Genomic DNA, 16,639 nt, shown 5'->3' with positions numbered 1-16,639 from the left:
CTGACGAGCTAGACGTGAGGGGAGCCCTAGGCACATAATACGGTCTTGAATAATTCATGTTACCCAGTGTGTTAGCTATTAACTAAGATTGATGAGCTAACTGGAGCCTCTCTCCTCTAGGAGAGTTTGAAGGGGAGGGGCACTGAAGCCCAGGAGCTACAGTCCAGCAGCCCAAGCACCCACACAGAAGAAACACAACATCCTGAAGTCATGAGGTGGTAGATCTGTGAGGCTGAGAAAACAGTAGAGAAAGTAGACCTCAAATCAGTAACAGCAAATCCATGCATATATGCAAAATGCCCAGCCTAGAAATTCACCCAATGCTGATTTGGGAAAAGCAAGATCAAACACATTGATCCACTCTAGCAAATGTATTCCTTGAATTCTCATTCTCTTCCTCCAACAGACTCCACTCAGGCCTCTTTATTCTCAATGAATGAAATAACAGTACTCATTTCTCTTTCTTCTTAAAGAAACACCTTACCTCCAGAAGCCATGGCTTTAGTTTTCTATCCAACAAAATATCAAATCCCAGGACTTCAAAGCAGACACTTTCACTTCCTGGAGGTTGACCAGGTCTGCACATTCGATAGGCATGTAGGACGTGAGGTTCTGCTACAATCAGAGTCTTCACCACCAATTCCTATAAGGATTGTGATAAAAAAAAAAAAAATGAAAAGCTTTATTTCTTATTGTTTCATTTATATACATGGAAACAAGGCCTGGATTTATGAAGTAGCATCCAGGCCAGGTTCACGAAACTATCGTTATCTTATCCCTACTGTTGCTCAGACTGTATTTCACCCAACTCACGCCCTGCCCACTGTGGCCCAGGCATGCTCTCCTTCTCTAGGCTTCTGGCACTAGCTGATCCCTCTCCCTGGAACACTCTTCTCTCAGTAATTCAATGTCTGGCTCCCTGATATTCAGAGAGTCTTTCCCTGACACCTGAGTCAAAAGTAGGCACCCAAACATTATTCCTTACTGTGTCACTACACAGCATAGGCCCAGATGATCTTTTTTCTTTTTTTTTAGAACAGAGTCTTTGTATCATTTACAACCCCATTCCCAGTCCTTACAATAGTGCCTGGCATTTAGTAAATGCTGAAAATCATTTGTGAACAAACAAAATGAAAGTTTATGAATGTGGCTTGAATTTGTTAAATAGGTAAGCTAGGATCATAAGTGCACCTTCTCAGAAACCCATACAAAAGGGGAGGGGATGGGAGGGGAAAAAAAATTCCAAGGAGAATAACTATTTCACAAACAACATTATAGAATCTCCATTCAGAGAAAGGCTGAAAGGCCAAGAGGACAAAATTTGGCAGAGGTGGGTTTCTCCATGCAGTGATGATTTTGTAGTTCAAAAGGTTTATCTGAGATCAGAGTAATGCCAATCAACGAACAATCAACATTTTCTGTAAGGGCACATAACATGACTAGGGTGAGTTACTAATGCTAATAAAAGAAAAAGTTGGTTTACTGAAGTCTGAGAACAAGCTATGGATTGCATAAAAGCTGTCCCCCTGGTTTTTGCTTAGAATATATTCTTTTTAAGCGCCTCTCTACAGGTAGACAGCATATTAAAAAGCAGAGACATTACTTTGCCAACAAAGGTCCATCTAGTCAAAGCTATGGTTTTTCCAGTAGTCATGTATGGATGTGAGAGTTGGACTATAAAGAAAGCTGAGCGCTGAAGAACTGATGCTTTTGAACTGTGGTGTTGGAGAAGACTCTTCAGAGTCCCGTGGACAGCAAGGAGATCCAACCAGTCCATCCTAAAGGAAATCAGTCCTGAATATTCATCAGAAGGACTGATGTTGAAGCTGAAACTCCAACACTTTGGCCACCTGGTGTGAAGAACTGACTCATTTGAAAAGACCCTGATGCTGGGAAAGACTGAAGGTGGGAGGAGAAGGGGACGACAGAGGGTGAGATGGTTGGATGGCCTCACCGACTCAATGGACATGAGCTTGAGTAAACTCCAGGAGTTGGTGATGGACAGGGAGTCCTGGCATGCTGCAGTCCATGGGGTCACAAAGAGACGGACATGACTGAGCAACTGAACTGAACTATTCAATATAGGCAATATTGTATGGCAATTAAGAATCTGGCTCCAAAGTCAGACTTTCTGGGTTATTCCAGGCTTTTCTACTTGCTGGATGTGCAACCCCAGTCATGTTGCTTAAACTTTGTGAGTCTCATTCTTCCCAAATGTAAACTGGCAATAATAGTAATAATACCTGCTTTTAAAAGACTGATGGAAGGAAAAAATGAGACTCCATGTGAAATGCTTAGCATAGTGCCTCAGTTCAGTTCAGTTCAGTCACTCAGTCGTGTCCGACTCTTTGCGACCCCATGAACCACAGCACGCCAGGCCTCCCTTTCCATCACCAACTCCTGGAGTCAACCCAAACTCATGTCCATTGAGTCGGTGATGCCATCCAACCATCTCATCCTCTGTTGTCCCCTTCTCCATAGTGCCTAGAACAGAGTAAATCTTCAAGAGGGGTAAGCAACTTAATTACTATTGCTATGTTTATCCTTCATTCTTCTAGAACTCCACTTCATATGTCTGGTTAGTCACAAATATTCCACTGCCTGGAGAAGCAGCACTGATTATATGACATAAAAAATGGAAGACAAAGTTAATTTCACTGTTACCCAGAATCCCAACACAGACTATTTGGGTCTATCAGAGATGCCCTGTAAGGCTGTTCTCAGAAATTTTATTCAAAATAACAAATTCATGATATTAATAGCACCACAGATATGGAGATAAAAGAGAAAAGACTACTTTACATAAATTTTGAGATATTATTGAAACTACTTGACTAGGGAAAAAAGTTAAAACTTTGGCTAATAATTGTCTATGTGAAATAAGACATGCTGGGGGTGAGGAGGTGGGAATGAATACTTAGACTCTGAATTGCAAATCTGTGTTTTTTTCTACATAAAAAACAACATATTTTCAAGAATGTAAAGACAAGATTGCATGTATATGTGAAGTCAGGAATGACATAATCAAACACAAATTCTACTAATGCTTCTAAGAATTTCCAGTATTGATGATTTTTTTTTATTTTTACCTAAAGTATATAAAAAGCATTCAGTAAGGATGATTTTATGAATGGTTTTAGTCATTTTTCACCTTCATGGCCTGATTTTCTCTTGATTTCTTATTCATTCTTGACCAGCACAAAAGCACACATAGAGAGTATTGATGAATGTTAGTTTTCATATACAGACAGCTACTTCTTAGAAAAATTACCATCAATAAAGTGGTCATTGAAAAAGGTTCTAAGTTAAATTCATGAAATTTGTAAACTATTAAGATAAAAATTTACTGCACAATTGCCCTCTCCACTTTCTCTTGTCATTCTTTTTATATTATCCCATTGATTGATCTTAAGAAGATATCTGTAGGTATATGCAATTCTTAATAAAGAAGGGAAATTTTAAAATAATTACATAAATACAGTCAGTTTGACAGGATAATTGTAGGAAAGTACTTGGAAGCTATCAGTCTATTATTTATTAATTGGTTATTTATAAGATAATATGTAACTAATATAGGCAAAATTTATCCATTTATAGAAAAGATCATGAAATGGGTCAGAGCACAATTACTATGTTCAGGTCATATCTGAAAATTATATTCTAGACTCTAACTGAAAAGTTAATTTCCATACTCATTAGTATTAGTTGTACTCCTAATTCAATTATGTGGGGAAAGTAACACTTAAAACCAATGTCTGTAAAGCTAATGGGACTCATTTTTCTCTCTGATTGACTCTCTGTATATTCCTCACCAAGACAACCCAACAGGTTCCACCTTTTCACAAAGACTTCCCTGAAGAATCAAAGTGAAGAATTTAGTAAAGAAAAAAGAATACCAGAGCGTGTCTAAAACTTGGGTCTCTGAGCTAATCATCAAACAACCCATTCACTAAATCATCCAGGTATCACAAAGTAGGATTTACCACCAATGAGTTATTTTCCAAAATTACAAATTTCAGCCATTTGATGCTTCTGACCCACAGGATAGTAAACTATCACTATGAGAATATTTTTGGAATTTCAAAAAAACTGGCCTATAAAATACACAGACAAACAAACAGCACTGTTGGAATCAAATTTCTTGTTTGGATGTATTTAGTCTCTCGGGAAGATACAATAAAAAGTTAACAAATTGGTAAGAATTTGACCAAATCCAAGTGACAAACTTCAAAATTTGAAGGCACCGCTAAATTTCTAAAAAATTTGAATCTGCTGCCAACGTTTATAAGTCAGGAGACTTATGGTAGCTACTGACAAATTAGGAGAATTGTGGCCCAAAATGCCACAAGGCACCAATAAGCTGGTGCTGAGTAGTGTCTATCTCCCTTAGACCTCACATACTCTTCAAATTACCACTGTTCTAAGCATCCCTATTTTCTTCTATCCAGATTACTTCATGCCTTTTTACCTGTCTGACACCTAAGGACCTTTGGGTTTACGTTCTGTGACACAGAAAAGATTTAGAAAGAAACAACCAACAAAACATCCAGAAAAGGAAGAACTATAATGATGCTGACGTTTTCTCTGATTTTCTCAAGAGAACTGAGTTCAACCAACAGTGAATTTCCATGTCCATTTTCCATGATACCTTTATATAAATATATGTCATTTGTCCCAGAAGGAAAGCAACATCGAATTGTATAGCCCTCATCACATTAAGTATTTTCAGTAGACATACTCCTCTAACTATAACTTTAATATTTCTTTTAAGATTAATAAAAGGGTCTGTTTTTATCTTCTCATATGTGTTTCCTTCTCATAAAGGTTATCTTCTCATATGTGTTTCCTTTTCTCTCTCAACCATTACCATTTGGAATTGCATCCCCTGCCATGGCTTTAGTTATGAATTTCACCCCATACATACACTGTTAACTGTCTGCTTTTCTACCTGAGAGAGAATTTCAAGTTCAATGTATCTAAAGTAAAATCCATCATAGCCTAGTGGACTTTTAAAAACTTGATTCAGGTGTTAATTCCTCCAGGAAGTCCTCTTCCTATCTCCATCTACACTATACTCCATCTATACCCTCTATAATATACAGGCTACTATATGTGATCTTAATCTATATCCCCACAAATCCAATGTATGCCTATATTTTTGTACTTGATACACTGCATTTCATTAACAATTTATTTGCAGGTTTTTCCTACCAGACTCTTAAGGCTTGGAGTTGTATCTTGTGTATCTTCAAATTAACAGCCACAGACAGGCTTATAGTACAGCTTCAGCAAATGTTTACTGAATAAATGAACAAATAAATACATAGAGAGAACTTTTCTCTCATCTGCAAAACTAAGCTCTACATCTTCTTCTCACAATAGATTTCTTTCTATTCTATTTCAAATAATGCCACACCCATTTGCCTTATAATTATTCCTCAGAACTACAGAGGAATCTCTGAATACTTCTATCCCACCTCCCCATTCTGAACATTCAGGTCATCTCTAAGGTCCACCTCATTGTCACCTCTTTCACTTCAGACCATCCTTTTCACTTGAGCTACTCTCAAGTGCCCTCCTCTATCTACTCTTGGTCTTCACTCTAGCCCATCTAGCACTCATTCTCAGATTTATCTTTTAAAGTCATGGCCTTTGGCATTATTACTCTCTTCCCTTAAAACTAAATGAATCCATAATGTCTACCAAGTTAAGCCTTGCTTTTCAGAACTAAAACTTAGTCTTCACATATATTATCCTAAGTCCTCATGAATCTCCCACAAATACAATATGTGCCAATCTGGACCTCTTTTAACTATTCTCATACCTCCATGCCTTGACTTATGCTTTGGAAAGTGAAAGTTGCTCAGTTGTGTCAACCCTTTGGGACCCCATGGACTGTAGGTTGCCAGGCTCCTCTGTCCATGGAATTCTCCAGGCCATAATATAGGAGTGGGTAGCCATTCCCTTCTCCAGGGCATCATCCCAACCCAGGGATCAAACCCAGGGGCTTCCTCATTGCAGCCACCAGGCAAGACCAAGAATACTGAAGTAGGTAGCCTACCTCTTCTCCAGCAGATCTTCCCAATCCAGGAATAGAGCGAGCCAGGGTTTCCTGCATTGCAGGCAGATTCTTTACCAGCTGAGCTACCAGGGAAGCCCAACTTATGCTTTGGCCTCCACTTAAAATTTCCTTTCCAATCACGAGCAGTAAAAATACTACTTATCTATTAGTACTACTTATCTACTTATGACAAACTTCACTTTCTTAATTAAAATACACTATATCTGCCCAATCTAATGTAATTGGTTCTTTATTTTAAATGGTTGATGATCCTTTCAAGTAATATGAGGAGAGAGAGAGAATTAAAATTATAAAATGGTACAATCTTACTGAAATATCACTCCAAAACTTAGCAACATCATGCTGATTTGCTTGTAGGAATTCTGTAAACCATTTGATGGAACGTTTGCTGCCTTTGTTTTCAGTTTCATCCCTTTCAAAATGTTCATTATGCTTGTTCACAGAGTAGTTTGTCAGATGCATGTATAACTGGGTCTGTAACAAGTAAGAACCAAAGTTGTTATCACCTATGAAACTCTAGAACCACGAGGTTTCACAGAAAAGAAAGTATCCAAGGAGAAAAGACAATTTTAAAGTTTAAAATATACAGATTGCTAATTTCATGATTATATAATTTTCAAATAAAATGCAATGGCACGTTTTTCTAAAAAGGATTACGAATATAGTCATCTACAAAGTTACTCTGTATGTTATTAAAAATATATCTACCCTAGAAGTATGAAAATAACAATGATATGTAGGCTGATTAAATGAAAATGCAAAACTATATATTGCTAAGCAAGAAAAATGCTCTAACTCTGAAGTTTGCTTTTCTTAGTTGGTTTCTTTTCATGTTTTTCAAAATTTTCATCCTAATTTGTTTTGGGAAAAGAATTTTCTGAGACATTTTCTGGGTCTTTTCAAACAAAATGTTTACAGTGAAAGTTAAGTAAGTAGCAGAAACTGAGAACTGTATACCAACCACAACCTCTGCTCTCCCATCCTGACTGGGAGATCACTGTACCTTGTTAACACGACAGAGTGCACTTAGAGTCAGCAGCAGAAACAGCACACAATGCTGTACACACGTCTAAATGACTAACAGTAAATTTACAGTGCTCCATATTGGCGCTCTTAGGGCTTATTCTCCTTATAGTCTTATGTTGGTTGACACTGTTACCCTCAAATAAACTTGAAAAAGAACTCAAAATTTAAAACTTCTCATAATTTAATGGCTCCATGTCAATCTATCATAAACACTCACTCATGATCCTTCTCCCAGAGACCACTTTAGATAACTATGTTGCATCGCAACTAATATATACTTCAAGCATATGATTATTAGTTTCATTTGTTAATAACCAATGATCTATGATTATTATTTTGATTTGTTAATAACCAATGATATTAAGATCATATTTTATTTTTACTACAGTTACTTAAGTCTATAGTACTGAAATCTTTGAAGCAAATATATAGAACTGATCATATGAGCTACAAGTTATTTACTAATCCATATGCCCACAAGTAATTAAGAATCTTTTTTTCATTCATTGAACAAAATTTTAGGAACATCCACTACTGGGAGGAATGTATGCTGGGCACTGTGGACACAAGGATGAACAAGACAGACACAGTCCTTCCTTTCATTACAATCAGGAAAAGCTTTAAGTGATATTTAAAAGAAAGTGCATAAATCTCAAGCTTGTCTAATTTTAAGTGTCTGATTTAAAGGAAAAGGAAACTAATCAAACCGTAACATTTCCTAGTTTCCAAACTAGAAATCATTTTTTTGTTTGGAAAATAATTTTTAAGGAGCTCTCCATTTGGCAGAATACTAACAGCAATAATAAAAATTTTAGCTATCCTAGTGAAAGAGAAATGAAACTGCATTTTTCTTAAAACATTATCTTTGTAAGTGGGATTGGAAATTCCACAATTTCACATCTACCTTGACAAAAAATCCCCATCTAAACAGTTAATTGTCAGTTGGACATTTGTCACAAGGAGAAGTGATGGCAGCTATGAATCAATAGCAACCTACATTCGCTATCCTATTTTTCAATGTATAGGCTCAAAATAATTAATTGGGATTACAAAGTTTTACAAGGATTGGTGGACTGATACATTGGTAGCCAAAAAAATGAATGTTCATTATATTTCAATTTCTGAAATTTTCTTATATGATCTCCTTATATGTAGTTTATCAATATTTAATTCTTACTTAAGACAAAATGCATAAAATATACACTATTTAAAAAATTAGAAATATGAAGAGGGAAAAAAATATGCAGCAGTCTGCTGCCCAAAACAACGAAATGGGAGCATTTTGGTTTCCTTTTTCCTCCTTTTTTTCTTAAACTTATCTTTTACATAAAGTGACCTCATTTTAGATAAAGTTTTGTATTTCATTCTTTAAATTTTTCATACCTTCATGTAGGAATTCAATCATGAAATTTTAGAGATATATGAGGAACACTGAGGTTTATACAAGAGAATATACTTTTTCATACATATGAGAACTGAAGCCAGGAGACCATGTGACTCGACAGTACTTGGCAAAGTAAAACCTAGAGGCCACATCTCCTGACTCTCAATCTTCAATACGACTTCCTAACCCAGTGTACTTAAGCAAATTATATACATACAACTTAAGAAACCGGAATAAACCACTTTATCATCCAAATGAGCTTCTAAGTCTTACCTTTTCCCCTCTGTTCCCTTCCTCTTTCCTCTCAAAACCTGACTATCTGCCTTCCGTTTATATAATCCAGTCTTACCCATACCAACTATTTTAATTATAATCTATGACCTGACAAGCCCCAAATTATGCCTATTGCTCAGCTCTCTCATCTGAACATCAGACTTAAATTGTATATCCAAATGCCAATTGTATATCCAAATGCCAAATGTATAGATCCATTTCGAAGTTACACGGGCATCTCAAACCAGACACATCAGCTTTTTGCAAAGCCTTTAAAAGCTGCTGTACTCCCTATCACAGTGAATGTCACCCATCCACCCAACTGTCTGTGCCAAAACTCTTGAGTTTTAACCTTAATTTCTCTCTTCATTCCCTCATCCAACAAATCAACCTGTCAGTATATCAATGCTATCTATGTTACCATAGATATATCGGAAACCTATGTTCTTATTCTTTACTTCAAATTATGTCATCTTTTTTCTCACACATGGTTAGACTAGAATATAGTTTCTTATCCCCCTTACTCTAGTCTCTCCCATCCATTTATAGCACCATCTCACATTCCCCATACTATAGACCAGGTGACCTTTTTAGGAAAAAAATCTCATTCCTTCTTTCCCTTGTTTAATATCTTTCAATGCTTCCTTTATTATAAGGGTAAATTCTATAATCCTAGCCATGGTCTACCAAGATCTGGCCTCTAGGACTCTACATCCTGATATACGAACATCCATTCTTTCTTAGTCTGTGCATGCATGTTAAGTTGCTTCAGTCGTGTCTGACTCTGTGCAACCCTATGAGTCATAGCCTACCAGGCTCCTCTGTCCCTGGAATTCTTCAGGCAAGAATACTGGAGTGGGTTGCCATGCCCTCCTCCATGGGATCTTCCTGACTCAGGGATCAAACCCACATCTCTTAAGTCTTCTGCATTGGCAGCCAGGTTCTTTACCACTAGTACTACCTGGGAAGCCCTTCTTAGTCTGGGCTTCAGCCATGCTGAACACATCTGCTCTCTGCAGACATAACACGCTCCCTTCTCATCTCTGGGCCACTCTTCTGCCTGGAGTTATAACCCATCCCACTCCATCTCTGGCCTAGCTAGTACCTCACTATTCAAACTATTCACTATTTACTTTATAAACTCCCTCTCCAACCTTCATCTCCAGTTGAGTTAGATGCCCCTGCTAACACTGCCATAGTACCCTCAGTTTCTTAAAACACTACACTCATCACCGGGCATTATAATTGCTTATCTTATTTTCTGCCTCCCCGCTAGATTGTTGCTTTGTAAGATAAAGTACATGGTCACTGTTTTTCCAAAACCAGCACAATATCTAGAATGCAGCAGAGTCCAAACATTACTTGGAGACTGGATATATCTATACCTTATGACCTTTAAAGAGATGATGCTTTCTTTCATCTTCCTTTCCTGTAAAAATTTTGGCAGTTCCCTTATTCTTCCTTGGCCAGGTCTAAAACATTTTTAGATAATTGAACATAGTAACCTTTATGATCAGTCATTATTTAATTTTGGAAAATGACCACTCGGTATAGTTAATTATGTGCGTAATATTGGAGAAAAGCAATAACCAGACTTTTGACAAAAATGGGAAACAATACTTAATTAGGTGTAATTTTTACTGTAATTAGTAGATCCAAAAAAAGAGGTAGAGGTTAACTGAACTTATAAGTGTGGAGAATAAACTATAGTTTATCTCTCACAAACTATAAATTATGATAATAAATTATAGTTAGAACTTCAAAACTATACAGGCATGACTTTTATCTATATATTATGGCTGCACAAAGGTAATCTTAATGGAAAAATATAAAAATCTCCACTAAATAGAATTAAAAATGTACCCCAAAACTGCCAATGTATTTCTCTACTTCATAATTAATGTAAATTTAAAACCCTCTCTTTTCTTCCAATAAAAATTAATAACTCTACTTCCTGATAAAATTTTCTTTCTCTGTTTCATGTACTTTCTCCCACATTCTAAAATATACCTTTCATACAAAACCTGCTCAACTACCACCTTTGCCGTGAGAAATTGAACAAAATCTATTCCCACACTCAATTCCATTACACTTTATCTGCACTTCTCAATGGCATATTATTTTAATTTATATTTCCATATCAGTCACTTCTATCCAGGACCACTATATACACTTACATACTTCAAAATCCAGCCTTATGCTCACAGCACCCAGAGGGCGTGCCTTTTTCTAATCAGCCTTCCTGGAACAGCAGATACATATTTTTTTCTAATTTTCACAAAGCTGTCTATAAATTAGAGGCAGTCTTGTTTATGCATATAATTCTTCTAGACTATAAAATTCTGACAGGAAGAATTTTGTTCATTTAGTATTTATACACAATGGGTATTTTAAAAAGTAGATCCTGAACAAACGAATAAAATCATAGTGTCTAGTACCACTTACCAGGTTAGACTCATTAGGTGGAATGTACTTCTCTGTTCCCATTCGCACAAGTCCATCATGGTAGAGAAATATTTTTAGTGGATCACATGATGTTACCAGGATATAAATTCTTAAATCAAACTTGTAACCTTCCATTAGGAAAGGCTTTTCAATATATTCTTGAACAATCAAATGATCCTGAGATGGAAGCTTGTCACCATTTCTTATCAAAGAAATTCTAAATTTAAAGAAAAGATCAAAAGAATAATTTTGCAGTCAAGATGTTTACAAAGTTGAAGACAATACTCAAGAGGAAAGTGATTCCACACACACAAAAATAGCATAAAGATACTGTCAGAAGCAATTTTTTGGAATCCTTGATACAAACCAAAAGCTTGTAATAACCAGGGAACTTGTAATAAAAAATAAAACAAAAACAAAACAGTTGAATGTCTCTAAAAGAACTTCTTAGCATTTGAATTTACTCTGGTACCACTCCATCTCCCAGCTCAGCAGTGGCCTTGAGCAGCAGCCCCTGTTCCTACTATAGGCACTGGTTCTAGAGGGAGCAGAACAGACCTATTCTTGTGGTCTTTTTGTTTGTCCATGTGTTTAAATCAGTTTGGGGTTCCCTGGAGGATCTCAAAGGATTTGCTTTTATCTTGTCTAATTGAGAACTCTCCCACTGCTTAGGCAGCTACATGCAGGAGGGGGATGGGAGACAAATGCTGATAAACATTTAGAGACAGATGTATTAGTCCCTGCTGCCTAAGGCAATAAATATTTGGGGAAAACAACAGACTAACTGCAAAGATTGGGATAAAAGACTGGGGAATGGGAGTGTTTGGGGAAGAAGGGCTTTGAAAAGCTCTGAACTATTTCTAAGATTCTGGAAGCCCATATGCATGCCCAGGGTTAAATACATGCTCAGGAAAAGACTTGAGAAGGCCCTAAGCTCTTACTTCTAGCTAAGCATCCAGCTCTGTACAAGCAGGAAGTGAAGGCTCAGGCAGAGTTGCAAATGCCTAGCTAAGCACTGAAGGCATGCTACAACATGCATACAGACATACACACACACACACACACACACACACACACACACACACACACCCCCACATCAGCAAGCATTGGGGGAATTTTTTTGTTTCAAGTGTTTATAGAAATCTCTGTTCAAATACTAACAGATTGGACAATTACAGCTGACCACTGGCCTAACAGAACAGAAACTTCAGAGACCACTCACAATAAAGAATACAGACTTTACAAAATTGTTTCAGAAAGGTCACTAAACAAATAAACAACATCTAGAACGAACTAACAAAAAAAACCCTGTAGAGGAAAATCTAATTATCAAAGTTGCTACATTACAATATTCATAACGTCCAGTTTTCAACAAAATATCATCAGTAGTGCAAAAAAAAAAAAAAGTGTAGCCCATACAAAGAAAAACTCTCAATTAATAGAAACTATGTCTGAAGAAATCAAGATATTTTGTTTACTAGACAATAAATTATTTAAAATCAACCATTTTAAATTTGCTCAAAGAGCTAAAGGAAATCATGTACAAAGAATGGAAGGAAATCATAAGAATAATATCTCACCAAATGCAGAATATCAGTAGAGATAGAAATTATATTTTAAAGGTGTTGGGGAAGGAGGGTGGGAGCTGAACAGAAATTCTGAGGTTGAAAAGTCCAGTAACTGAAACAAAAATTCATTGGAGGGGTTAAACATAAGATTTGGGAAGGCAGAAAAGAATCAGCAAACTTGAAAATAAATCAGTTGAGATTAGTCTGAGAAATAAGGAAGTAAAAATAAAAGAAGAATGAACTGACTTGAGTCCTACAAGACAATATCAATAATATCAACATGTTCATAATGGCAGTCTCAAAAGGGGAAAAAATCCTCTGAAGAATTAATGGCTGGAAATCTCCCAATCTGATGAAAAATATTATCCTACACATCCAAGAGGTGTAATAAGCAACAATTAGGAATCTATTTTATTATTTTTTTCATATTAGAACTCAACCATGAGCAAATGGTCACATTTATTCTTTCTCCCAATTCTTTAAAAATTTTATGTATTCCAGATGAAAAACACCTACCCATGACCCATTGCACCATTAGCTGGTTTTACTATAAAAGTCTTCTGCTTTCTTTTTTTCTTTAATTCTTTCATATAGTTTTGAAATTGTGTATACTCAGCAGGGAAGATCCATGTTCGAGGAACAAAGGCATAATCCAGAGGCCGGGACTTGATCATTCTGTAAATTAGAGATAATATGAAAAGTACTTTCTATTCCAACTTGTCTAAACTTCCTTTCTCTGTGCTACTGACATTTACTACAATGATTTCAATTCCCTCCATTTCTTCATTTATTGATCCATTCATTGACTCATTTTTTTAAATGCCTATTAATCACCTACTACTTGTTAAGCACTATTCTAGATACTAGGGATACAGTAGTGAAAAAAAAAAGACAAGAATTTCTGCCCTATGTACTTACAATTTACATATTAATAGATCAAATGTTTGAGTATGTGGTATACATTGGGCACTGAGGATTAACATGGTCTTGGTTCTAAGGTATTTACATGCAAGCCATTAATTAAATACAATGTGATAGTTGCAAAAAAAGGTATATAAGGCAAAGTAAAATGTGGACGGAATCATTAGCTCTGGCTCTGGGATGAGGGTGGTCAATATGGTTCACAGCCAGGTGTCATTCATACTGCCTCTTAAAAGATGATTTGGAGTTCACCGGGTCATACACGGGGAGGAATTTTCAAATTGCCTTTTACCCAGTACTTTTTGAGTGTTACTACTTCTGTGAGAAAACCAGTGAAGCCTCTGAGTCAGCAGAGGTTTTTCTTATATGAACTACTATCTACCTACACATGTGTTTTTATTGCTATAATGTTTGTCCTGACATTTTTGTATTTGCTATAAATCAGGCTGCCTATACGATACGTAACTTAGGGATACTGATACAATACTAGATATAAAATGTTTGCTTTTGATTAATCCAAATGCCATTTATTTCATACACACTGATTCTCAATGACAATTTTTAAATCAGTAGAAATATTTTAAATTATTGTCTATTAAAGAAAAATCTGATTGTCTCAAAAAGTCTTCTTTATAAATGTATGCAAGTCTTTTATAGATGAGCAAATATTATTCCCAAGTGAGATTAGTCAAAATTAAAATGGGACCCTAGTATACAATATGCACAGAGGTAGGGCCATTTTGTAAGACTAGGGTGTGGAATATATAAGCCACTGGACTCCATGACTAGAAGGTCATATAGTTATACTTCAAGTGCTCTTTCAAGAGAACCCTGTAAAAAAAATTGCTTCCACTATGAGAAGAAAGATAATCACCAACTCCATCTATCAAATCCAGAATAAACCAACCAGCTAAACAACCTCACTACAAAATAGGCTAACACTGATTAGTCTGAAACACACAAACGCACACAAATCTAATGGAAGCACAATAACAGTCCTAATGTACACTGTTGCTTCCAACACCCTTACATGTGTTTATAGTTTTATAAATAAATTTGTAACAATAATATAAAATTAGATTGTTAAATCTTTAATAGAGCAATATATTTAAAACTAACCATGAACTGTTCATGAATAATACCATTTCTTCATATATACATTTGAAAAAATCCAAGCATACATATATTCAAGAAAAATACTTTATCCAATTTAGGTGATCTAGCACAAATCATTTAATGTAAAAATATGTAGCTTCAACAGAGACAAGCAGTCTCACTTAGGAATTTGGGATACTGGAATAATTTCTGCTCAGAGTTCTGTCATAGATTTACTAAATGATATTGAACATGTTTTTTTAAACTCTATTTTTAATATTACTTGGTCATCACTTTTTACCTAATAGAAGATCTTTTTTTCCTCAAGGAGACTTGCAAGGATTCTACAGAGTGAAAAACTGCCTAATTGCAACAGCCTACTAATGGGTCTACATTTAACCCTCTTGCCTCTCCTGGGCCATACAGACTTCTGTTGTCTACAAAGCAGCCAGAAGGATCTTGGAAAAACGCAAATTTGGTCATATTATCTACTTCATCTACCCCTCCTCTTCTGTGGCATTTAGGATAAAGATCATCATCCTGAAAAATCACTCTTGAACCAATCTCCCCCACTGCTCCCCATCAACCTCTCTGTGCTCCAGCTACATTGGCCTTATTTCAGAATCTTGACTATCCATGTTTTCTCCCAGCACAGGACCTAGGCCCATACTATTCTTCTTGCCCTGTAAAGCTATTGCATACCATCTGCACCAATAAACTCCTACTCATCATTCATATTTCAGCTTCCATATCACTTCCTCAGGGAAATTCTCCAAAGCTTCCCTAAGTTAGAAGTCCTTCACTATGCACTAATTTAGGACTACATACCTCTACTTCATAGCACTTATCACAACTGCATTGCAAGGCTGTAAAAGCCATAACTCTGCTTTTGATCACCTCATGTGCTCAGAGCCCAGCACAATGCCTGGCATTTAATAGACACTTAATAAATATGTGTTAAATGGAAATAAATGACTTAAAAGAAACACATGTCCAAATTAGAGGTTAATTTCCATTCCTCTAAAGTCCATCCTTCTTGTAATTCCTATGTTAACAAATCACACCCTCCACATAACATCCTAATCCAGAAACCTAAGAATCTTGGTGACTTCTATCCCTCTTTCCTTCTCTTCCCTTTTCTCACATCAGAGCAGTTTTCAAGTCTCAGCAATTCCATGTTCTTCATATCTTTCAGATTTACCTTCTCTTCCCCATTCGTCCTATCTCTCTTTTGGATCAATAGATGTTCATTATTTCTGAACTAGATAATGACAAGCATCTCTTCCAGAGTTTTCACTTTCTGGTCCTATCATCATTGAATCCATTATCCTATGATGCCACCAAAACTACCTAAAACAGATTATTTCTCTGCTTAGGCCCATTAAATAGCTCCTCATTTCTCTCAGGATAGGCAGAAATGTTTGTTGAGTAAAGAGGTTAAAGAATCAATGATTAAATGATTAAACAAAACACAATAATACAGGGTACACAGCTTAGTCTTTACAGTTATTTCCAGCATCATCTGAGGTTGAGCCTCCCAATATCCTATTTAACCAGAAAAATTGCTTGAGGTTCTCCCAAACATATCATGTGATTTAAGTCTCCATATACCTTCTCCCACTGTTGTCTTTGCCTACAAGTTTCCTTTCTTCTTCTCAAAGGGTGAACTCCTTTACTCCTTTCAATATCCATCTCATAATTTAATTTCTCCAGAAACCCTTCCCTGCTGTCTCATAAAGAATCTCTCCCACCATCTTCATCGCAGTCTCTACCTCGAATGTGACAGCACCAAACTATTTATGTATCAGTGCTCCTCTCTTACCAAATTTTGAGTTCTAGGCAGAA

General features: G+C 36.2%; 1 protein-coding gene across 12 annotated transcripts in view; it reads right to left on the bottom strand.

The window, feature by feature from the left end:
* Nucleotides 1-16,639, bottom strand: part of TTLL7 (tubulin tyrosine ligase like 7) — a 151,457-nt gene that overhangs the window by 70,805 nt on the left and 64,013 nt on the right. For 11 of the 12 annotated variants that reach the window (XR_011565827.1, XM_070786226.1, XM_070786225.1 and 8 more), the window contains 4 exons: nucleotides 13,295-13,453; nucleotides 11,211-11,427; nucleotides 6,392-6,556; nucleotides 485-643 (listed from right to left, as the gene is read on the bottom strand). Coding sequence is in view for 11 of the 12 variants with exons in the window: in XM_070786226.1 (XP_070642327.1) it covers nucleotides 485-643; nucleotides 6,392-6,556; nucleotides 11,211-11,427; nucleotides 13,295-13,453 (700 nt within the window). In the remaining variant the exon portion in view is untranslated. The remainder of the gene's footprint in view (nucleotides 1-484; nucleotides 644-6,391; nucleotides 6,557-11,210; nucleotides 11,428-13,294; nucleotides 13,454-16,639) is intronic. The other variant, XM_070786230.1, reaches the window with a different exon arrangement.

Source organism: Bos indicus, chromosome 3 (assembly GCF_029378745.1).
Source record: "Bos indicus isolate NIAB-ARS_2022 breed Sahiwal x Tharparkar chromosome 3, NIAB-ARS_B.indTharparkar_mat_pri_1.0, whole genome shotgun sequence".
Lineage (NCBI taxonomy): Eukaryota > Metazoa > Chordata > Mammalia > Artiodactyla > Bovidae > Bos > Bos indicus.
The sequence above is the reverse complement of the archived record's forward strand: the minus strand, read 5'-3'. Positions and strand labels throughout refer to the sequence as shown.